The sequence below is a fragment of the Puma concolor genome, chromosome F2, assembly GCF_028749965.1.
Source record: "Puma concolor isolate L17-30 chromosome F2, mPumCon1.1.hap2, whole genome shotgun sequence".
NCBI classification, from domain to species: domain Eukaryota; kingdom Metazoa; phylum Chordata; class Mammalia; order Carnivora; family Felidae; genus Puma; species Puma concolor.
The window spans coordinates 1,704,759-1,728,386 of NC_141684.1; the positions used below are offsets into that span (position 1 = coordinate 1,704,759).

Sequence of the window (23,628 nt, forward strand, 5' to 3'; positions counted from 1 at the left end):
ATGTGGGGCTGGGATTGGGAGACCAGAGAGGGTGCCCGCCGAGAGGCCGAGCACAGGCAAAGGTGTGGGTATGGGAAGATTTGCGGTGGGGAGTGGGCAGTGAAGGAGGCTGGCAGGCCAAGCGGGGGCGGGGACGCTGAGGGGTGGGCAGAGCCCTGCTGTCTGGGGCCTAAAACTGAGGGAAGCCCAGGCTAGGTCTAAAGGTCATTTGCAGGGAAGGGGCTGGCAGTGATTGAGGGGACTCTCTGGAGCCCCACACCCATCAGCCTGGGAGGAGCCTGGGGGGCCCAGACCATCCGACCTGACACGGTCCCTACACCTTACCAGGCAGGCACTCACCCTCCTCTGCACGCGGCCTGACTCCCCACTCCCTCCGGACCTCTGGTCTGGTGGGCACCTACGCCAGGGAGAGGGACACCTGGGTGTGAAGGACACTGGCCTTGGCCCTGGTTGGGCGTGACATACACCTGAGTCTGGGCCACAGGGGGCTCAGCACCTGTGTGGTGCTTGTGGGCCAGCACCAGGTGGCTAGAGCGAAGAGGGGTCCCGGTCCCCAGGGCCTGTGAATGATTGGCCCGCCCACCCGCTGTGCCGCCTCCCACCTCCGCCCTGTCCCGCACCACCCTGCTGACTCACACGCTCCCGCCACCACCTGGCAGGAACCACAGAGAGGGCAGGGTATAAGTGCCCACAGAGGCGGCCGCTCCCCGCTGCCGAGCACGGCAGATGGGGCGGATGGCCCGGTGCGGGGCTCTGCTCTGTCTTCTGCTTGCAGCCTCCTGCCTGCACGCCGGTGAGTGGGTGCCTCCTCTGCGGGGAGGGGGGCCTCCGACACCCCCCACTGGGCTCATCTCCCTCCCCCTAAATGAGCCTCCTGGATCCTAGAGCCTTCGCTCGGGACGGGCTTCGAAGCCCTACTCTCCAGGCGGGAAAACCAAGGCACGACAGAGGAATGCGGCGTTCAAGTCCACGGGTCGGAGCCCCGGGCCTTGCAGGGTCGCGGCGAGGCGAGCCGCGTCCCCCAACAGGGATGGCGAGGGAGACACGCCAGGGGGCACGTGGGGTACGGCCCAGGGGTTAGACCATACGTGGCCTCCTCCCAGATGGGTCTCAAGGCCAGGCGACGACGTCTGCCCCATCCCTCGCCCAGGTGAGGCCTTCAGATGCTTTACATGTGAGCAGCCCACGGCCATTCCTTTATGCAAGAACATCACTCGCTGCAAGCCGGAGGCCACGGCCTGTATGACTACGCTGGTGCTGATGGAGGCCGGTGAGTCTGGCCCACAACAGGCCCGGGGGGGGCCGCAGTGGTCACCCTCCCCCAGAAGGCCCTCGGGACTGGGGGTGGGGCCCCGAGGCGGAGCCCCCACGGCCTGCCTCTGTGGTGCCGCACGAGGGCGGCATCGGCCCCGGGGCCCCAGGCTCCCACCTCAGGGCTGGGACAGGAGCACGGACGGCTTCCGGGCCCAGCCATCAGTTTGGGGGCCGCAGGCCAAGGGCGTGGAGGTCGGGGCAGCCGGGGAGGGCACCGGGCCGTGGCGGAGCAGGCGCTGACACCTGCCCGCCCTGGCAGAGTACCCCTTCAACCAGATGCCCCTGGTGACCCGGTCCTGCTCCAACTCCTGCTTTGCCACCGACCCCGACAGCATGGGGAGCACCCGCGCTGTCTACTGCTGTTTCCGCGATCTGTGCAACTCCGTGCAGGCCACCAGGCTCGGCGTCAGGGCCCTGGCCCCGCTGGGGGCCCCACTCCTTCCCTGAAGGGCCTGCCACCACCAGAGGCCACCCGTAGCCGCACGCTTCCAGAAGCTTCCGGTTAATCATGGGACTCAAGGGGTGAGAGCCTTGCCAGGGGCCTCCCGGCCCGCCACCCCCCACACTTGCAGAAAATAAACAAAGTCAGGGCAGAAACGACCTCTTTCCTTCCCGGGTGCCGAGAGCCCCCGGAGCTGGCCTCCAGGGGAGCTGAGCTGAGTCGGGCCCATTCTGGGCACCTGGCCCTTTTCTCATCCAGGGCCGTTTGGACTCATTTCACAGAAGGGGAAACGGAAGCTTGGGAGGAGAAACGCATCCTGGGCCGGCCTTCCTGCAAACCAGTCCCACGGCCCCGGAGACCAGGACAGGCTCCCTAGCCCAAGGCAGATCTGTCCCCACCCCCAGAATCTCCCCCGAAACCCCGGGGGCATCGCCCCCACCCCTGCCCCCTGGGTGGAAGGGAAGCTGAGGTCAAGAGTGGGTACGTCTCGCGCCACATGTCCGGCACGGGGGTGCTGCAGCCGCAGCAGGGGACACTGGGCGGAGGGCACAGGGGGGCACAGGCTGCCTGCCCCATCGGCCCAGGCCTTCCCAAGTGCACGTGGGGTGCCTCTGGGCCAGCTGACGCCCACACATCTCCCGCGCTTCAGTCACCCCGCCCCCCGACATTGGGCGTACCATGACCTTGGCCCCGGGGGACAGCTGGAGTGAGAGACCATGCCCGTGGAGCACTGAAGACGTGCCAGCTCATCCCAGACACCCAGGGCCAGTGCTGGGCTCCCTGCCACGCCCCCAGCCAGCCAGCCGGGCAGCAGCAGCCTCGGCCGCAGCCGAACCTCAGACCCCTGCTTCCCCCTCCTGAGGCCTGCCCCCCACCCGCGGGCCACGGCCAGGCTCGGCAGCGCTGTGCAGAGGTGGAGGCAGGAGACACATCCAGTACACTGCACATCGGCAGCCTTGGGGCCTGAATGACCCCAGGGTGTCACTGCCCCTCTCCAGGCCCCAATTCCCCTCGCTGCCCTCTGGCTTGGGCACTTTCCAGACTCCGCATTATGGCCAGGCTTCCAGAGAGTCTCTACCAGGCCCGGGATTTGGAGGCAAGGGGCCCGGGCCCCTTGGGGACCACGGGGACAAAGTGAGACATCACTACAGCCCTTTCTTGGCCTCAGCTTCCAGTGGGACAGCAAGGATATGGCTTCTGAGCTCTTCAAGGTGCGGGGAGGGGGGCGGTGAGCCTGCGCACCCGGCTCCACAGCCACCCCACCCCTGGAGGAAGCAGGTGGCTGGCCAGGCGCACCCGCGGGGTCTTCACACAGTGCCAGCCTGGCAAACAGAGGGCACCCCTGCCCCATCACCACCTAAGCACGGGGCTACCCTGCCCTCCCCTGGCGGGAGTTGCCAAGTGACCTGAGCCCAAGGAAAGCCCTTGCTCTGTCTGTAGCCCTGAGGACACCTGAGGTCAGATCTGCACATCCCTGTGTCCCGCCCCCCACCCCCAGGAGCTGGGGAGGCCACAGGTGGGGCCCCGGGAGGGCTGGCCCTGGGGTGGCCGCACCAGCTGTCGACACTTGGGGCCTGAGGATTGAGGAGGTGGTGTGTGGGGTCACAAAGAACGCAGAAAGAGGAGAGATACCCCCCCCCCAAGGTCACCCGGTTCCTAGGCGGGGAGGGTGGGGCAGCCCAAGCCCCACCTTGGCCAGCCCTGTGCCCTGGACGCGTGTCCCCTGGTCAGCAAGGACCCCTCTGTGGTCAGACCTTCTCCAAACAGAAAGAGCAGGAGGGAGCCTCCCCTCCCCTCTGCCCCCATCTGGCTGGGGTGTATCTCCCTTGAGCGGACAAAGAAACTACTGCGCCCCCGGGACACAGGGACGTCCAGCCCAGATGCCCCACCACCTTGAACACCTCACACAGACGCACAGACCCGTCCTGCCTCCCCAGCCCCTGCCCTGCTCCGGGATGCCAGCTGGCAACTCACCACCACCGGACGGACCTGCTGGGACCCAGACCCACTGTGCGCAGCTTCCCGTCCACAGTCCCCGTGGGGAATCTGTCCTGACACCTGTATGGACCCCCCAAGTTCCCCCGCCCCAGGATGTCCCCGGTCCTTCACTCCCTGCAGAAGCCCAAACACCCTCGCGGGCCGCGGGCTGCAGGCTGCTCAAGCAGGTGGGAGGCCCGGCCTCCCCAGCCACGTGACCTCAGCCAGGCTGCATCACTCCCCCATCTTCAAATGCCGTGTTGCAAACCCAACTTTTCCAACCACCCGTTCTTTTCTGGGCCCCTCCTGAGCAAGTGGTCAGAGCACAACGTGGCCCATGCCATCGCTCAACTGTCTTCTATCCCGGTGGCCACACTTCCTGTCCTCTTTGAGGGGCTTGCAGAAGGGCCCCTGTGCTGTCCCACCCATTAAGGTCCACTGACCTTCTGCCCCACCTGCTGTCCCACTTCCCCGCCCCAGCAACCCCAGAGTCTGAGGCCTAGCCTCCCAAACTCTGGAGGATCACGGACTGGACCCTGGGACCAAACCAGAAACTTGCACCAGCCATCCGCAGACTGGGACATGGGACAGCAAACCCCAAGAGCCGGGGACAAGGAGAGCACCAGGGTCTGCAGGGGGAGTGGGGCAAATCCTTCCTGGCCTCGGTCCCATGCTCTGTGCAAGAGGGGCCAGTCCTGCCCTGCCCACCTAGTCCCTAAGTTCGTGGGACCCCGAGAAGCCTAGCCAGCCCCCACACCAGAAAACACCTATGGGGGCCCGCTGCTTCCCTGGGGGGTGGGGGCTTCAGAAATGAGGTCTTCCCCCAGCACACTGACATTAAAAACCCTTTAATCTTGGGGTTTCTTTAAATAAAACAGAAACATTGCAGCTTTCCCGTTGCAGCTGTAAGGCAGAGATCAGCGTGGGGGGCAGGCAAGGAATTGGGGGGCATTCCTGCGCTCCTGGCTCCAGCTGGCGGCGGGGTTCCGGGGTTCCGGGACAGGGTGGAAGGAGGCAGCTCTGGGGCCCCGGCGGCTCTGACCTACACCATGGGGCCCCAGACTGGCTTCACCCACAGGGTGGGGCCGAACTCCCACACCCCAAAGCCCACGCCCTAAGGGTCCTGGGCCTCCCACTTTTCCCGTCACCTCCACCCTGAGGGCAGAGCTGTGTCAGGGCATCTGAGTCACCCCCATCCCGTGCCCGGCACAGTATGGGGGAGGGGGACATCAGTAATGGGCGGAGGGGGAGGCCTGAGCGGGCTGGGGCGGTGGGGGCGGTGCTGGGCCGACAGGGCTGGTCGTGGACCGCTCCAGCTGGGAGACGTGGGCCTGGCGGGTCCATCCCGCACCCTCTGGCCCTGGCAGGCAGGGACCGGCAGGCAAGCGCCCCCACGTTGAGGCTGGCGGGCAGGGTGCGGTGGTCATTGGTCCTTGACGACATCACTGAGGCCGCTCTCAGCCCTGAGCAGCTGGCTGCTGGCCTCGTTGTAGGCAATCCAGTGCCGTAGGTCCTCTGGGAGCTCGGGGGGCTCCACCTGCAGGGCGACAGGGGGACATTCCCACGGCCCCGCTGTCCGGGGGACGAGCAGGGGTGCAGGGAGGGGTGGCCAGCCAGGGCACGGCCTTCACACCTCTGGGCCTCTGCTCACGCTGTTCCCCCTGGAACGTGTCCTCCGCCTCCCCTTGCAGGTGGCCCTCCCTGAGGCCCCCAGTGCCATTCATCCTCCTGTCCCGAGACACCATCCTCCTTCCTCAGGCCTGTCTCCCCAACAGGGCCACACCGGAGCCGTCCGTGTGTTCCCAGAACCCAGGCAAAGCCCTCTGAGGACAGCTGGCTGGAGAGGGGTGACGGGTGACCCGGAGCAGCCAGAGGCCTCAGGAGTCTGGAGCAGGGGAGTGGAAGGGTGGCTGTCAGCCACCCTCTGCCAGGAAAGTGCTGGACGGGGGCTGCCGTGAACCTCTCGTCTCCAGCATACCACGAGAAGCTGGACCGGAAGCTCTGGGCCCACTGCTGCGATCCCCCCGCCCCCCCTCCACCCCCATGCAGCCAGCCATCATGGGGAGGCAAGAGGCTGCCGGGCCAGGCCTGAGAGGTCACAGGCCTCGGGGACGGGCTTGGGGTGTTCCCAGGGGAAAGGGGACAAGTAGAGTGGCAGCCCTGGCCTCCCCCAGAGTGAGGGGAGCTCTGCTCAATGTCCAGGCTTTTGGGATCGCTCTCCTCCCAGCCAGCGGTGGCGAAACCGGACTTGGAGCATTTCAGCCCAGACACTGGGCTCAGACTGTCCCGTGCAGGCTCGGCCTGGGGCCCACCTCACCTAGCCTAGGCACCCGGGTTCCTCCTGGCCATGCCCTGGCCCTCCCATCTGTGGCTGGGCATCCTTGGGCACACCTGCTGAGCCTCGCTACTGGCTCTCTTGGAAGTCACTTCCAGCCCCCACCGGCCACCCGGCACCCTCTGTTGTAGGAGAGACTCCCTCTTTTAGTCCCAACTCTCAGTCCCTCGACTTAAAGCCTCCGTGACCAGAGACTCCCCACGCCGGCCTCCTTACATGTGAAAGGGCGTATGGAGCATCTCTGTCCCTATGGGGTGGGGGACACCCAGGACCTTTGGGGGGGTGTCTAGAGACAGAAAACCAGGGAGCTATGCCCATGGCCTCCGTGAGCCTCAGTTACCCCACCTCCGGTATGGGGGAAAGACCACGCTCTCACGATTAACATGAGACCATGTCCCCCCGTGTTCAGGAGGCACCTGTTCAAAGCCAGAGAGGGCAGCGCCCTCGTTCAGAGCACCCAGGGGTTGGGGCAGGCCCTGGCTTTGGCACGGAAGCTCCTGAGGCAAGTTTTCGGGACGCCGCCTCAGGCCGGAGCCTGCCCTGGAAACCATTCCGGTGGTGGCGCGCTGCCGTCCCCAGGGCTGCCGTCCCCAGGGCCCCGTTGCCACGCCGCGGTAGCCAGGCTGGGCTGTGCTGGAAGGAGCAGGCCCTGGGGAGGGTCCTTTAAGCCCCACACGGGCACTGCGGCCCTCTCGCCAACTGGAAAAGGCAGAAGGGCTTGCAGCTCTGTAAGTTCAGTCCCCCAACCCCACACCCAGGTGGTGGTGACCCAAGCCCTCAGCTCCAAGCTGTGTGCAAAGGGCGGGGGAGGGGGTGTCCTCGGGTCCTTGGGAACTCCCAGTAACCTCTCACGGACACCATCCCGCCTGTTGAGAACCAAGGACCAGAGAAGGCGGCTACACACTCCGAGCCACGCAGCAGCATCAGGACTTAGATCCCCGGGAGAGGCCTGGTCAGGGCTTCCCTGTTGGCGCAAAAGCGGGGGGGTACCGCATGGGGTGGCATGGAGTCCTGAGAGGCGAGCTTAAGAAGTGGCGGGCGGGGAGCACGCTAAGAACGTGTATGAGGAGTGGATTCAGGGACCCTGGGAGCTCCCAGGGAGAATGGCCATCAGTGAAGTGAGGCCCTGGGTCCAAAAGTAAGGGCTGGAGTGTGGCACTCAGCGGGACAGGAGCACCCCAAGGGGGTGGCCTTCCCTAGAGGAGGGGGCAGGGACCAAGAACCCTCAGGGCCCCGCGGAGGGTGTGCACCCGGGCCCGGGGAGGGGGGAAGAAGGTGCTCACCCTGTGTTTGCACAGGTGCTGCACGACGCGCTCCGGCGAGGTGCCCAGCACATGCTGGCGGGAGCGCAGGAGCGCGCACACGAAGCCATCGCGCAGGCTGATGAAGCGCGCCTCCAGGTAAAACGCTCGGTCGTCCCAGCCCAGCAGGCGGGTGCGCACCTCGAAGGGCTCGAACAGGCGCAGCGAGCGGCGGTAGCGCGCGCACGAGGCGGCCAGCACGGCGCGGGCCCCGAGCGCGCGCAGCGCCCCCAGCACCCCGCAGCGGGTCAGGTGCGCGGCGCGCGCCACGTCGGCCTCGCGCAAGTAGCGCGCGTTGTTCATGTGCAGCAGCAGGTCCAAGTCCGAGGGCAGCACGCGGCCCGCGTAGCGTTGCTCCGCCAGCAGGTCGCGGACGCGCGGCTGCAGCAGGCGCGCGCGCAGCACGGCGCACGGCACGCGCACCAAGTACCAACCGTCCAGCAGCGCGAAGTAGACGAGCGCCAGGACCAGCGGCGCCACGAGCAGCCCCAGCATCGCGGCGGCAGGCGCGGGGTGCGGCGGAACCCGCGGCGCCGGTGCCGACCGGGGCGCGCTGCGCTGGAGTCCGCCGCGCCGGTGCCCGCGCCCCGCCTCGCCCGCTCGCCGGAACCGCCGAGAGCCGAGCTACCGGAGCGAACCACCTCGCGAAGCCGGCTGGGGAGGGACGCGCCGGAGGCGGCTGGTGCCGCAGGCCAGGGCCCCGCCCTCCCCGCGCCAGCATCCCCCCCCCCCCCCGGCGCCCTCAGTGGTCCGTCCCCCGCCATGTCCGCGCGCCTCCCGCCCCGCTTTCGCTTTCGCTGCGCGCCGCGCCACAGCGGCATCTGGCGGTCGCGGCCCGCGATGCAGGCGCAGGAGAGGGCGAGCTGGTCCGCGGCGTCTCCCCACCCAGCTCGCTGCGAGCCCTCTTGTCTCTCCCCAGCCGTCGAAGATTCGGTCCCTGATCTGAGCAGAGGCAAAGGCTCCAGTACCACCCGGCCCAAGTTGCAGGACTTTGCAAAAGAAGCGGACGCCGCCGTCCGCAGCGGCACTGCTTCAAGACTGTCCTGGAAACCGACCCTCCGACGCTCCAAAACATCCAGGGGCTCTCCACCTTTGCAGGGCGCCCCAGCCCCAGCGCGCATGCGGCCGATTCAGGGCGCATCACAGTCTGGCCCCTAAGCCTTTTCAGTCCCAGCTGGTAACCTCATTACCCCCACCAGCACCACTCCCACCCCCAGGTCCTGGCAATCTCAAACTCATTCCCAAGCATTCCCGTCCTTGGCCCGTTCAGAAAGGGAGCATATAACGCCCGCAATGGGGGGAGAGGACTCTGCAAATGTAAAGGGCTCGACAGGGGCCTCATAGGTGTCACGAGCACATGGGATGCGGACCCAGCAGTGTGCAGCAGGCACTCCAGCGTCCTCTCTGTCCCCTTCTCGGCAACACTGGGCAGGAAAGCCCGGAAGAGGTCCATCCAGCTTTCCCAGCCCGCCCCCAGCTTGCCAGTGACCTGGGAGGCCACCTCCTTAGGTCCGCACTGGGGCCCTGGAGAGGTGGAGGCGGCTCTGAGAACAGCACCCCCCAGCGGCCACACTGAGAGGGCTTTGGTCCAGTCCACACCGGGCTGGGCTCCCGTCGACCGCCAGTGCCACAATGGCAGGTGGCTTCCCTTCCCTCGGGCACCATCGGGGCAGAATTCTTTGCTTTTCTGGCTTTGCTTCTGGGGCCAGTAGTTGGGCAGAATGGGATCTGGGTTTTCCTGGGTCCTTGGATCTGCTTGGATACTCCGCGGACAGGAAGTTCATTCTCAGGGCGGACCCAGCTGCCCCAGGAAAGCCGGGGGGTAGGAAAGGCCTTCCCCACGCATTGTTCAGCCTTGTCCCTGCCCTGGCTCAGCTCCACACCATCTATCCCTGAGGCGGGACAGCTTCTCGGGATGAAGGTGTCCTTCGAGCCCCCTTGGCAGCTGCTCTGTGAATGCAGCCTGGTCACCCCCCTTGTCCCACCCCCACAGCGGGGGCCTGCTTCTAGAAGCCTGTTCTGGAAATGTCAGTGAAGGTTGGTAAACAATAGAATGGGGGAGGGTGGGGGATGCTTACAAGACCCCTGCCCCCATCCTCTGACAGCCGGGGCTCCCTCTGCCAGGGACCCTCCCCTTCCATCTTCCCCTTCCCTGACCCCCAGACAGTCTAGATGCCCAGAACCTGGTCTCACTGTGCCTTTACGCACGATTGATTATGTCAGCAGGGACTGCCATCTCCCCGCTGGACCCCGAGGCCAGGAGGTCGCTTTGATGGCCCAAACCCAGGGCCAGCACAATCGATGCCGGCCAGGGGCTCCCCAGGAACCAACTTCTTAGCCGCCCACGTCCGGCTGCATCAGCACCAGATGCGGGCGTGCTGTGGTGGTCATGGCAGACTGTTGGGGGTCTCGGGCAGGTCAGGGACTCCTGGGCATCAGACCTGGAACCCCTCTGCTCTGGCTTCGTATCTGAGAGGCAAAGAGGGAGGAGGGGCTGGGAGACAGCTGACAAAGGTGGGGCCCCACTCCCCCGCTGCCAGAGAGTCTGACATGTGACCCCTGCACCCCCTCCAGTAGAGCCCCTGCTGCACCCCAAGTCCAGCCAGGGAGGAGCAGGGCTCACAGAGACCGCGCCCTGCCCACCCAGTACTGTCTTTACAGACACCTGAGTGGTCGAGGGTGGAGACATCAGCAACCTGGTCTGGGGGCGTCAATCCCAGCCCGAGAGGGGCCAGGCAGACGGGCCTGGGACTGGCGTTCTGGGGAAGGGAGGGCTGCGCCAGACCACCTCCAGCCTGGGGCTGAGTGTGCTGCTAGGGTCAGAGATGACCGCTCAGGGAGCGCCCTTGGAGGCCTGACCTAGGTGACCGAGCCCACAGGGGAGGATGGCTAGGCGCCAGCTGTGTGGCCTCAGGTCAGTTCCTTCACGTCTCTGTGCCCTGCCTCACCGGGTGGTGGTGAGAATCGATGAGTGATTGCACGGGAGACCCATGAGAGCGCACCTGGCCTCTGGTAACGGGGATACGTGCTATATTATCTCCTACTGTGACAGCCGCAGAAGGCTCGGACAGTGTCCCTAACACGGAGAGTGCTCGGGAAATGGCACCTTTTTTTTTTTTTATGTTTTTTTATCTAATATTGAGAAAGAGAGAGAAAGAGACAGAGGGCAAGCAGGGGAGGGGCAGAGAGAGAGGGAGACACAGAATCCAAAGCAGGCTCCAGGCTCCGAGCTGTCGGCACAGAGCCTGACGCGGGGCTCGAACCCACGAACCGCGAGATCATGACCTGAGCGGAAGTCAGACGCTGAACCGACTGAGCCCCCCAGGCGCCCCTTGGGAAATGGCATCTTAAAAACTAACGTAAGTCTGTCTGTCCAGGGGACCACCTCAGCCACAGGTGCAGCCGTGAGGGTCTCTGTTCCTTACTATGGAAAGATACATGTTTATTTTTTTTTAATTTTTTTTTCAACGTTTATTTATTTTTGGGACAGAGAGAGACAGAGCATGAACGGGGGAGGGGCAGAGAGAGAGGGAGACACAGAATCGGAAACAGGCTCTAGGCTCCGAGCCGTCAGCCCAGAGCCCGACGCGGGGCTCGAACTCCCGGACCGCGAGATCGTGACCTGGCCGAAGTCGGACGCTTAACCGACTGCGCCACCCAGGCGCCCCAAGATACATGTTTAGAAAGCAGTTTGTCGGGGAGCGTGCGAAGCATGACCCGGGCACAGATTCACAGTGTGCATCTGCGCGTGTTTGCACGCAACGCGTCACGAAGACGGAAAATGGTGACCCACGTTATCCTAGGGTTCGGGGAGCCGAGTTCTGTATGCTTTTCTTTCTCGCCGTTCCCTAGTTTGCGAAGATGAGGCGGTGTGGGGAGAGGGAGGTGGGGGTCCCGGCCAGACCCTGCCGTGGGCCCGCAGCTGAGGGGCCCTGGGCCTCTGCAGGTGGACCCCCTGCCGTCCCCACCCAGGGGAGCAGGAGGAGGCCCCAACGCGCTGCGTGTGCGGAGGGACTCCTGCCCTTCCCTCTGTCCTGGAGTGAGGGAGGGGCAAGGCTGGCCCCCTCGGGCTCTCAGTTTGAGGCCACACGAACTTGGGAATGGCTCAGGAGGTCAGAGGAGTCCCCGGTCCGGGGAACGGAGGACCCAGCGAGGTCTCCCACTTCTCAGGGCCCGCCGTCCCTCGCCCCTCACCCTGGCCCAAATATTTCAAACCCAGAAGCCCGGGACAGGGTCTGGGGGTCTGGGGCACTGCCTCACTTCCCGGAGCCTCACCCCGGAGGAGGACCCCTGCCTGAGGGTGTGGCTGACGTGTGGGTCGCCGTGGGCTCCCTTCCCTGCTCGGTGGACGGAGGCCTGTCCCTCCGGACTTCCAGGCCCTGCCGTGGCCCCGGTCACACTGGTGTTTGAGATCCTCTCTGTGCTTTATTCCTTTTCGAGCTCCACCTGCTAACATGGCACATATTTCTGTATTTACCCTGTTCACCTGACCCCCTCGTCCGGTAAGCTCGGTGAGCGGGGGTGGCTCTAGGGCATGGAGGGAGGTTGGGGAAAATGCATCCCAGCGTGGGAGACCGCTGATTCTGGCGTGCCTGGAACAGCGCCTGGAACGTAGTAGGCGCTCCACAACCACTGGCAGGACAGATGCACCAGTGTCCTCTACGGTCACCTGGCCAAGGTGGACAAGCCCAAACTCCAGCCCGGGCCAGACCCTCATGGGCCTGAAGCTCTGCCTGAGCCCCCCCTCCCCCCCCCCCCGCCCCGACCCAGTTCTATGGTGCCCTCTCAGGAAACAAAGCCCCAGCCCTGGACCCTGGACCCTGGACCCTGGACCCTGGACCCTGGACCCTGGACCCTGGACCGGAGCCAAGCCAGGTCTATGTGCTGAGCGTGCCTGGGGCCCCAGAGGGGTGGGCGTGGGAGAGGCCAGAGCCTGCGCAGAGCCGGATCTGAGCTGGGCCCCGGAGGCGAGGAAGAAGCAGGGAGGACCAGCACTGGAGGTCACTCGGGACGTGCACAGGGAGACTCTGGGCCTCCGGTCTGGACTTGTTGGTCAGTGTGGCCCTGCCCCAGCCCACCCCTGAGCTCCAGAAGCCGGGCTCTAATCCTGCCTCACCCACCACTCAGTAGGGGTCTTGGCCAGAAGCGCCCCCCTGTGCAGGTTCCCGCCCTGGCTCCGCTCACACAGCCCACCCCACATGGCCGACAGGTCCTGGCGCTGGAGCCCCCAGGGGCAGGGAGGCAGCCCCTGTGTTTCCCAAGGGGCTTTCCCAGGAATTGAAAAGGCGAGGCGGGGACCCTAGGCTCACAAGTACTGTGGAAGGAACCCCGCTCCCGGACAGGAGGGACCTGAGGTCACGGGGCAGGGGGCAGCTTCGCTGGGGACCCTTTTGCATAGTTTGAATTTTTCACCGTGGGTGTGGAGAACTTGCAGCGGACAAAACAGAACATTTAGGAAACAGGCAGAGGGAAAGGACAGGGCGGGGACGCCGAGGGGGCCTCACACAGTAGCAGCCCCTCCCACCCAGAAACCGCTGAGTCCTGTGGATCCTCAACGCTCGCAGCAGAGGGGGGTCCCAGGTAAGTATCTGAGGCTCAGAGAGGTCAAGTGATCTGAGTGAGGCCACACAGCAAGAGACGGGGTCCCCAGGGATGCCGCCCTACCTTCTGCAGCTGTGTCCTCCCTTCCCGGTGTCTGACATCTGTTTCTGCCCAGATGTGGCTGGCTACGGACATGGCCACAGCCCACGGATGTGGATCCAGGTGGCATCCAACACAGCCCTGGACCCCAACCCTGACTCCCACCCGGGGGCGCGCGAGAACAGAGCTGTCTGCAGCTAGGTCAATGGGACTTTATTAAGGGCCTACTGGGTGCAGGGGTTACTGCTCCAGGACTCCCAGGGACACTGGGAGCTGGACCCCCTCCACACCCCATCTCTTGGGGCTCCCAGGACCTCTCACTCCCTGCCCCTAATTCTACTCAGTACATCTCATCTCAGCCTTTGTGGGGCCCTCCTGAGTGCCTGCTCCTTGCTGGTTACAGGTGACCCTATGACTGGGACATGGCTCGGCAGGTAGAGGTGGAGGGAGTGGTCACGGAAGGCTTCCTGGAGGAAGAGTATGCCTAAGCGAGGATTAAGGAGTGGGTTGGAATGTGGCGGTTGTGTGGGCCGTGTGCAGGCTGTCGCGCATCAATACAGCCCAGCCCGCTGGGCAGTGGGAGCTGGGCAGGAGTCCTAGGGAGCCATGGAAGGCTACAAAGGGCAGAGGGGCATGGCCCGACCTGAGTTAGGGTCCAGGAGGGGCCTCGACCGGACCAGGTGTGTATGAAGAGTGCCCTGGGGCCCCTGGGACACAGTGGGGTCCTCCTGCCTCCTACATCCGGCTAGGGCCCCAGAGCAGCAGGCCACCGAGAACAGTGAGCAGCGCCAGGGTGACAAGAGCTGGCTGCAGGGCATGGGCCCCGTTGGCATTGCACAGGTCGCTGGAGCAACACGTGATGTTCCTCTTGCCCAAGTAGTAGTTCTGGGAGTCGTCCACACAGTGCGAGGTGCAGCCCTTGCTAATGACGGTCAGGAAGCCAACGGCACCTGGGGGTGGGGGCCGCTCAGCTAGGGCTGGGTCCCGGGTGTTCGCCCACCCGGCCTTGTCCCAGCTCCCACGGCCCTCTTCCTGTCCTGGCTCTGAGACTCTGGAGTCACCCCGGGTGACTGCCTCAAGACTGCCAGCAGTGCGAGGGCAGGCGCTTGGGCTCATCTGTATCCACATGCCCAAGGCAGCCAGACCTTCTGCTGGGCACTAGACATGCCTAATGAATGGGTGAATGCAGGGATGGATGGGTGGGTGGATGGATGGATGGATGGATGGATAGGTGGATGGGTAGGTGATACAGGGGGATGGGTGGATGGATGGATGGATGGATGAATGGGTGGATGAATGCAGGGATGGATGGGTGGATGGATGGATGGATGGATGGATGGATGGATGGATAGGTGGATGGGTAGGTGATACAGGGGGATGGGTGGATGGATGGATGGATGGATGAATGGGTGGATGAATGCAGGGATGGATGGGTGGGTGGATGGATGGATGGATGGATGGATGGATGGATGGATAGGTGGATGGGTAGGTGATACAGGGGGATGGGTGGATGGATGGATGGATGAATGGGTGGATGAATGCAGGGATGGATGGATGGGTGGGTGGACGGATGGATGGTAGATGGACAGATGAAGGGTGATGGGTGGACAGACAGACAAGGGATAGGTGGGGGGGGGGGATGAACGGATGGGAGACAGGGCAGCTGTATCCATGGGTGGATAGATGAACAAGTGGCCAGGCGCACAGAGGATGAGCAGTTCAGTGGCGGAGACCTAAACCCAGGTGCTCTGAGTCCCTGCCAAGGCAGGGAAGGAGATGGCAAAAGGCAGGGCAGAGCCACACCCAGGCCGGGGCGGGGTGGGGGGGTGGGGGGAAATCTGGGCAAGGTCACGCGGAGGACTCGGGGGGCAGCAGGGCCACTCACGGATGCGCTGGGTCCAGCATTGGGTATCAGAGTGGGTGCAATTCTTCACGTGCAGGCAGTTCTGGTTGCTCACCTGGGCCTCGCAGGAGTAGCACTGCAGGGCACCGCCTGGGGGGTGGGGGCGTGCTCAGAGGCTGCCCTCCCACAGAGCGGGAAGGGGCCTCATTTTCTCCTCTGTCACACTTTCCAGGCCGCTGGGAACGTGCAAGAGCACAAGAGCCTGCCGCAAACTGGGACATCCTCACGGGGAGGGCACTGCGCCCATCAAAGCCCACCCGGGAAGGCTCCAGGGCCCGCTTCCTGTCGTGGCGTCTGGAATCCACCAGTAGAGCCCCAGCCCACCCCTCCGGGTTTTAAAGCTCTGTTAAAAAGCCTATGGTCCAAGAGGGAAGGGGGCGACGCACCCCTGGGTGGGAGCTAGCTGGCTCACCCCACTTGGCAGCCAGCCCAGCTGGGCACGGGGCAGGTGGGCGCAGGGTGGACAGACCTGCTCACGTCCTTCCGTCGCTGTCCCTAACAGCCTGCGCAAACCCCACCCAGCCTCCCAGGCCTCCCTGGTGCTGTGATCGGCACGGGCCCCGGGCTGGGTCCTGCTCTGTCCCTGGGAGTAGCGGCCCCAGCTGTCACACGATGTCTCCTCCGATCAAAACAGTGGTGGAGCTGGGATCCAAGTCACCCAACTGCAAGCAGGCCCCGCGCTGCCAGCCCTGTGCTCGGGCACCACACACACCGGCTGACCTCCAGCAGCCTGTCGGGCCATTGTCATGATCCCCACTCTCTAGCAGAGGAAGCTGAGGCTCTGAGAGGTTTAGCGATTACCCACGATGGGAAGAGACCGAGCTAGGCCTGGAGTCCAGACCAGAGCAGCGAAGGCCCACACCTGCCCCCCCCCCCCGGGTGTCTCCTGTCCTTGCTGCCCACAGTGGACCCCAGGGCTGGGCCTGGGGAGGGGACCTGGGTCCTCTGAGGACAAACCTCAGCCCTCTCCCGGTTCACTCTTCCCTCCTGCCTCTGTGGCACTTCCTAACTTGAGGCTTTTTGCCCCCGTGCTTCCTCTCTACTCTGCAGGCTCTCGGTGCCTCCCTTGTCCGTCTGCCCTCTGAGCGCCAGGCCCTGTGCACGGCGGTCAGGAGAAGAGCCCCCGCGTGCCCTGCCCGCTCTGGGTGCGCCATTACTCCATCCTGGCTGCACTGCGAGCCGCCCCAGAGGGGGACGCGGGCAAGGACAAAAGGCCCTCCTTCCTGCCGCCGCCTCCGCTTCCTTCCACCTGACCTCCCTGCTCCCTGTCCCCCTCCTCCACCTCCTCTCTCTCTGTCCTTCCCCCGGTCTCCCTGGATTGCCCCCACCCCAGCCCAGCCCTGTTCCCGTGGCCCTGCCCCGGGCTGGGGGAGGTCTCACTTGGCTGCAGGGCCAGGCCGATGGCCAGCAGGGCGAGGACGACAGCCTTCATGGTCACCAGCGGGCAGCGGTGGCGTGGACCTCGGGGTGGCTTTATATCGCTTCGGCTGGCAAGGCGGAGGCTCCACTGCCCACTGTCAACACGGACGGGTTCCCCGCGGCCAGCAAGCACCACGGGTAGGTCCCAATCTCCACCCGCCCGGCCGGGCTGCACCCCGCCACTCCCTCTGCCCTCCCGTCTGCTTCCGGAAGGCAGAGCCTGCCCAGGGCAGGGGCCGCCCTCCCCACCTGTGGCCCTTTCTTAGCCACCCCAGGGCGAGGCGCCAGGCTAAGCCTCTGCCCACCTCACACCAAGCGGTGAAGCCAGAGAAGGGTGTGACCACCCTGTGCAAGGTGGAGGGCGACCTCCCTGGGCCTGTGGTGCTCCTAGGGCTCCTGGTCCCACAGGAGCGACAGACCTTGGACGGCTGCAAACAAGAAGTGCCTCGGGAGGGGGCCGCCCTGGGAAGTGCCCCGGAGGCTTGGGGGTGGGGGGCTGGCACAGCCAAAGTGCACTGTCCTGCTGCATCGGGCTGGGTGCAGGCTCACCCCTCGTGACCTTACTTAATCCCCATACAACATGGAGCTTTAGCTGCAAGAGAGGCGGGGAGACGCAGTAGGAGGAGGAGGGGGGTGGCAGAAGGCAGGACATTGCCTGCACGCCAGACCCACTCTCCCCCGGTCTGTGTCCCGGGGTCCCACAAGGGTCCCAAGGGCTTCCCCTGGCTGGTGACCTGAGGGCGGGAGGTTCAGAGGCCAGGCCATCTCTCCTGCTGTGCCCTGACCGCGGGGTGCTCTGTGCAGTGAGTGGCTGCATCCCCATGGGCCAGCCTGCTCCCCTCCTGCTAGCCCTGCCCGGCCTGTGCTGACTGTTCCGTGCCCTCACCCCTCCAAGCCCAGGGGCCCAGTGGCTTCCTGCTGCTGTTGGCCTGGGACCCATTCTCGGTCCCCATTGTCCCTCCAAACTTGCCCCTCCCTTTGTAAACAGTCTCCCTGTAACCCCTTGGAATGTCCCACAGGTGCTGGCAGGTACAAGCCACGCTCACTGCCTGCTGACCCCAGTGTGTCTGGGGGGGGGCGGCGGTGAGGGGCCCCTCCCATGGGGGGAGAGGACCTTTCACTTCCCGATGCCCTCCTGGCCCAAAGATGGCATCTCTGACCTCACTTTACCATCTGACCTCATGCCCTTGGGCTCCTCCCGGGGAGGAAGCCCCAGGGTAGAGCAGGGGCTGTGCCGTGGTGCTGGCAGGTCGCTCCCGGGGATGTGTCATCTCCCAGCCCTCTGGGACAGGGACGGGGGTGGGGGTGGGGGTGGGGGTGAGAGAGCAGAGCGACCCTTCCCGGTGGGGACAGCTTCCATCCTCTCACCCTGAGTCCTGGATCAAGATGACACAGTGACATGGGCCCAGGGTGAGACCCACACCTCCCCAGCACTCGCTGCACCGCTGGGGTCTTTCCTGCCCAGCCGCCTGGCGCCCGCCAGTTTGCACGCTTTCCCCGGGAGGTGTCTCTCCTGAGGCACAGGAATGGACAGGACCTTGCTCAAGCTCACACGGAGGTGAACGCGGTCCCCCCACTCCAGCTGCCTTCCTCCTCTTTCTGCCTGCTCCGAACTTTCTCCCGGAACACCCCCCCCCACCCCCCGCCTCCAGCCCGCGATCCCACGAGCTCAGGTGCCTTGGAAGGTAAAGTGTTTGTGATTTCACTGCGCCTGGCCGTCTGCCTGTCTGCCCACCCCCAGCTGACCGGGACTGAAGGCGCCCCGGACTGGAGCCTTTCTTATCTGTCTCTTTTTACTCAAGGCACCCGGCACCTAGCACCAGCCTGGGACATTCAGTCCTCAAATATTGACAGGTGCATGAATGTTTGTTAATCTGATTCGATACGAGGCGATTACTCTCTGGCCGTGGTCTCGAGCAGGGTGCTTCTGTGCCCCGGGGCACGTTTGGCCTAATGCCTGAAGACATGGTCGGTTGTCCCGACAGGGGGTTCATCCTGCACAGGACGCCCCCACCACAGAGACGCTTCCAGCCTGAGGTCGGCAGAACCGCGGGGGCAGGAGGCCTGCCCAGGGCCGTGGGCACGAGGCTGCTGTCCCAGCGTACAGGCGGCAGAGAATTAGACCAAACAGGATCGCCTTGAGTCTAAGGAGCCAATGAGCTCTGCTGGGCTTGGGACTTGCCTGGGACCCACCCCCGCTTCCTTCCTTCCGACTGCTCCTTCTTGGTGGGAAGGTCTATCCGTGTCTGTCTTGTCGCTGCATTCTGGAAGCGCATGACTTGTCTGATTTCCCAAGTGTGCAGCCGGAAGGAATCATCGTCTCCCCCAGACCTGATGTTGGGGCCGATGCTGGCATGAGTTAAGGCTTCGGGGCTGTCGGGGAGGAATGAGTGAGTGCACCTTGCCTGTGAGAAGGACGTGGGGTTTGGGGTGCCGTAGTCAAATGCTACGGTCTGAATTGTCCCCCCCAAATCCCCACACTGAAGCCATAACCCCAATGGGATGGTACTCGGAGGCGGAGCCCTCGGGAGGTGATTGGGTTCAGACGAGGTCATGAGGGTGGGGTCCCCCCGATGGGCCAAGTGCCCTCATAAGATCAGACACCAGAGCTCCCCCCACCCCCTGAGCCCACAGCGGGGAGGCGGCCGTCTGTACGCCAGGAAGGGGGCCTCCCCCTCACCTGACCGGCCGACGCCCCGCTCTCAGACTCCCAGCCTCCAGAGCCGCAAGAAACAAACTGTGTTGTTTACAGCTCCTGGTCTGTGGTGCTGTGTTCGGGCCGCTGACTGAATATTGAAGCCCATGGCACGATGCTCTAGATAGAGTCCTCGACTCCACCTTTGACCCTGTCAGCCCCAAACTAAGTCCTCACCAGGGTCACAGCCTGAATCCTGACCCTGCTCACCGAGTAAGCCCTGACCCTGACCGTACCCTGAGCCCTGACCCTGGTCACTGACTGTGCCCCGTCCTGTCATCCACGCTTTGGGCACACACTGAATACAGCCCCTCAGCCTAGACTCAGCCTGGAAAACCTGTCACAAAGGGATGGGACTCCCTGCAGTGGACGGGGTCAGGGTGTGGCTTTGACATGACTCACCCTTAGCCTGTTATGCCCAGAATTCATGATCCCCAAAGACCACTAGGGAGCCGAGTCCGATGCAAAAGCAAAGAGCCTTTATTCGAGCTAGCTCGAGCTCAATCCCCTACCTGCACCGACGCAGGGGTGAGATACCAGGGAAAGAGGGCGAGTTTAAAAGGACAAAGGTTTTATTGGGGCCTGGGGGCAGTTGGTGAGGTAATGGCTATGGCCTCAGCCGATTGGCTGGGGAAGGGTCCTGGGGAAGGGTCGAGTCCTGTTAGGCAGGTGAGGGGGGGTTACTCAAGGGGAGGAGGTGTGGTCAAGGTGAAGGACACAGAACAAGATGGAGTCGGCTGGCGTAGGCCCGCCCTTTCATTCCCCCCTTGTCATGTAGCTTAGGGACCCAATCATGGGACCGGCTGCATTTATGGTGACAAGGGGAACAGAGTTTGGAGGTTTATGCAAAGTTCTGGGAACCAAGTGTCCCTGGGGTGGCTCTGGGACGTCTGATTAAGTATTGTCCCCAAGCTGGTGTCTATGATCTGCCAGGTGATGTTTTGGGGGGCGTGGGGACTCCCGGCAGCATGAGCAATGACAAGCAGTTAACAGAGTTACCAATATCAGGTAGGTCAAATGCGCTGTAGCTTGAGCTTGAGCGGGTTGTGTTGGTCCCGACTGATGGCCCATCGCGTGACAACGTCCTTCCGGATCGAGGAGGGGTCCGCTGGCTGAGCGTGGGTGTGATGGACCCAGGTCGCGATGCCGTCTACCTTGAGAGCGGTGGGGGTTGTCAACACCACGATGTAGGGTCCCTTCCAGCGCGGCTCGAGAGTCTCTCGGTGGTGCCTCTTGACGTAGACCCAGTCTCCTGGCCTGTATTGATGAGGTGTCGGGATCGGGCCAGCCTCGTAGATGGCACGGAGACGCGGCCAAATGTCCTCATGCGCCCTCTGGAGCCCGCTCAAGGAAAGAAAAAGTTCTTGATCTTTAAACTCAGCAATAAGTTCAGCTCGAAGGCTGGGAATCACAGGGGGTGGCCTGCCAGACATGATCTCGTAGGGAGTAAAACCCAGAGTGTAAGGAGTGTTTCTAACCCGGTAAAGGGCGTACGGTAGGAGAGTCACCCAGTCCCCGCCAGTCTCCATGGTTAATTTGGTAAGGGTCTCTTTTAGGGTTCTATTCATTCTTTCTACCTGTCCTGAGCTCTGGGGCCTATAAGCACAATGTAATTTCCAGTTTGCCCCCACCGCCTTGGCTACTGCCTGTGTTACCTGCGAGATAAAAGCTGGTCCATTGTCTGATCCTACCATGGCAGGAAAACCATACCTGGGTAAGATGTCTTCTAGTAGCTTCTTAGCCACCGTCTGAGCCGTTTCATGCTTGGTTGGGTATGCCTCCACCCAGCCAGAGAAGGTGTCTGTAAATACCAGGTCCTCGTGTAGTGCCTCGTCGAAGATGGTGGGTGAATTTTTGAATCCCTGAGGTAGCCGTGTCCAGGTGAGTTGCCCACTGTAGCCCTCCTCTGGATCATGCCACTCGAAGGCGAACAAGGGTTGGCTCTGGGGTGCCAACGGCAGACTGAAGAAGGCGTCCTTTAAATCTAGTACAGTATACCAGACCCTGGAGGGCGCTAAGGAGCTCGAGAGTATATGGGTTGGGAACAGTTGGGTGTATGTCCGCGACCCTCTTATTTACTTCCCGGAGGTCTTGTACCGGTCGGTAGTCATTTGTGTGAGGCTTTTTGACCGGCAGTAAGGGGGTGTTCCAGGCAGACTGGCAAGGAACTAGTACCCCTAGGCTTCGTAGTCTCCGGATGTGTGGCTGGATCCCCTTCCGGGCCTCCTGAGACATGGGGTATTGTTTGATCCTTACCGGGCTCTCTCCTGGCTTGAGCTCTACCAGGACTGGGGTCCTGTGAGCGGCTAGTCCCATCCCCCCCGTCTCTGCCCAAACCGAGGGGAATTCTTGTAGCCATCTGTCTATATTATCCTCTCTCGGGAGCGCCTCCTGGTGGAGGAGGTATTCATCCTCCAGTTTCATGGCCAGGACCTGGATGGGGTGGCCCTTGCCATCGGTGACCTGAGGCCCCCCTTGTCTGAAAGTTATCTGAGCTCCAATCTTGGTCAGTAAGTCCCGTCCTAACAGCGGGTAGGGGCATTCTGGTATTACCATAAAGGAGTGGGATACCCGGCCCGTTCCCAAATCTACTGTTCTTCGGGTAGTCCATGAATACTGGCTCATACCAGTCGCCCCTTGTACCCAGGACTTTTTGTTGGCTAGTTTTCCTTGTGGGGTGCGGAGGACCGAATGTTGTGCTCCGGTGTCGACAAGGAAGTCAATAGGGGTCCCCTCCACTTTAAGAGTTACCCTGGGTTCGGGGAGAGGGTCCGAACCCCGACTCCCCTAATCACTTAGTTCATTTAGCTCTAGGACTTTTACTCGATCAGTCTTGCTTCCCTTCCCGCCGGCCCTTTTTGGACAATCTCGGGCCCAATGCCCTATCTCCTTGCAGTATGCACACTGATCCTTCTGCAGCCTCTGCTTCCCCCCCTTGGTGGTTCCTTTACCTTTTCTTGCGTCGTCTGCCAGCTGCCGGAGACGGCGGTCTTGTTCCTCGGGGAAGTCAGCAGTGGTAGCTAGTAGTATTCTGGCCAGGTCTCGAGTCTGCTTACTGCTGGCAGCCGCCATGGCGCGAGCCTGCTTGTCCTCAGGAGGCTCCCGGTTATTATATACCTTTTCGGCTACCACCAGTAAGTCCTGCAGACTTTTTTCTCCTAGTCTATCTATTTTCTGTAATTTTCTCCTAATGTCTTTGGCCGATTGGTTTACAAAGGCCATGATAACAGCTGCCTTGCTTTCCGGAGCCTCTGGATCCATGGGGGTGTAGGTACGGAATGCCTCCATGATCCGTTCTAAAAAGGCAGCCGGAGATTCATCTTTTCCCTGTTGTACATTTCCTACCTTGGCCAAATTGGTTGGCTTTCTAGCAGCCATTCGGAGACCCCCCATTAGAGTCTGGCGGTAGACCCGGAGCCTCTCCTTACCTTCTGCCGTGTTGAAATCCCACTGGGGCCGAGTTAAGGGGAAGGAGGCATCTATCTGAGCCTGGTTGGTGGTGGGATTCCCGTCTGCGCCTGGAACTAGTTTCCGGGCCCCACTGAGGATTCTTTCTCTTTCTTCAGTCGTGAACAGGACCTGCAAAAGCTGCTGGCAATCATCCCACGTGGGCTGATGGGTAAAAAGAACAGAGTCTAATAAATCAATAAGCCCTGCCGGTTTCTCGGAAAACTTAGGATTCTGAGCTATCCAATTGTAGAGGTCACTAGTGGCGAAAGGCCAATAGTGATGGGGCTGATTCCCCTCCGCGTCTGGGGGTCCGGTGGCTCGCAGGGGCAGAATAGTGGAGTCGGCGGCGGAGGCGGATTGCCCCCTCTGAGCCCTTTGTCTGGTAAAGGGCGGGCTTCCCCCTGGAGCGTTTCCGCCTCCCGCTCTCGGAACAGCGTCTGCCTCCCCCGGAGGGGGAGGATGGTGTTCTTCCGGCATCCTAGAGGGGTTATACGGGGGAGGAAAAATTAATTCTTCTTCAGCACCCCCCTGTAGGACAGGGAAGAGGGGTGCTGAAGGCTGGGTAAGACTTTTCCTCTTCTCTGTCTCCTGCAAAGCAAGAATGGGTTTTGGCTCCCGAGGGAGCAGGGTTAGGAAGGGCTTAAGCCAAGAGGGTGGGTCTTCTACAAGGTCCTGCCAAGTGATAATGTAAGGGAGCTGATCAAGATGGCCCGCCTTAGGCTGAGAGATGATACTCCTGGCTCGGTGGATGGTAGGGAGGTCGAAGGTCCCCTCTGGTGGCCATCCGACATTGAAAGTTGGCCACTCGCTAGAACAAAAAAACTGCAACCGACCCTTTCGGACTTCCACACTGAGGTTGTTAGCTCTTCCCCTCACATCCTTAAAGTGATCAATCATAATACTTAGAGGAGTAGTCTGAGTCTGTCCCATAACGTCCGTCCAGTAAGTCCACAGAACAAAACAGAGAAACACAAAAACAGACAAACAGAGGGCCCCTAGAAAGTCTTCCAACTCCATGGAAGCAAAACTGCAAGCTAGCTTAGACCTTTGAGGGGATTCCATGTCCCTCCAAAACCGATGAGGGGATTCCACGTCCCTCCAAAACCGATGAGGGGATTCCACGTCCCTCCAAAGACGACGGCCTCACGCCGA

At 62.8% G+C, this 23,628-nt stretch overlaps 3 protein-coding genes across 3 annotated transcripts; 1 reads left to right on the forward strand and 2 right to left on the reverse strand.

Moving 5' to 3' along the window:
• The first annotated feature begins 712 nt into the window (after nucleotides 1-712).
• On the forward strand, nucleotides 713-1,927 carry SLURP1 (secreted LY6/PLAUR domain containing 1). Its single transcript, XM_025922965.2, has 3 exons — nucleotides 713-793; nucleotides 1,151-1,270; nucleotides 1,574-1,927. Exons 1-3 carry the CDS (start codon nucleotides 727-729, stop codon nucleotides 1,759-1,761), a joined length of 375 nt encoding a protein of 124 aa, XP_025778750.2. The 5' UTR covers nucleotides 713-726; the 3' UTR covers nucleotides 1,762-1,927.
• A 2,638-nt stretch (nucleotides 1,928-4,565) lies between these two features.
• Nucleotides 4,566-7,987, reverse strand: THEM6 (thioesterase superfamily member 6). The gene is made up of 2 exons (XM_025923009.2): nucleotides 7,352-7,987; nucleotides 4,566-5,270 (listed from the first exon to the last, which is right to left on the reverse strand). The coding sequence occupies exons 1-2, from the start codon at nucleotides 7,862-7,864 to the stop codon at nucleotides 5,157-5,159; spliced, it is 627 nt and encodes a 208-aa protein (XP_025778794.1). The 5' UTR covers nucleotides 7,865-7,987; the 3' UTR covers nucleotides 4,566-5,156.
• A 5,214-nt stretch (nucleotides 7,988-13,201) lies between these two features.
• Nucleotides 13,202-16,472, reverse strand: PSCA (prostate stem cell antigen). Its single transcript, XM_086695501.1, has 3 exons — nucleotides 16,293-16,472; nucleotides 14,895-15,002; nucleotides 13,202-13,959 (listed from the first exon to the last, which is right to left on the reverse strand). The coding sequence occupies exons 1-3, from the start codon at nucleotides 16,342-16,344 to the stop codon at nucleotides 13,745-13,747; spliced, it is 375 nt and encodes a 124-aa protein (XP_086551627.1). The 5' UTR covers nucleotides 16,345-16,472; the 3' UTR covers nucleotides 13,202-13,744.
• Between the last annotated feature and the right edge of the window lie 7,156 nt (nucleotides 16,473-23,628).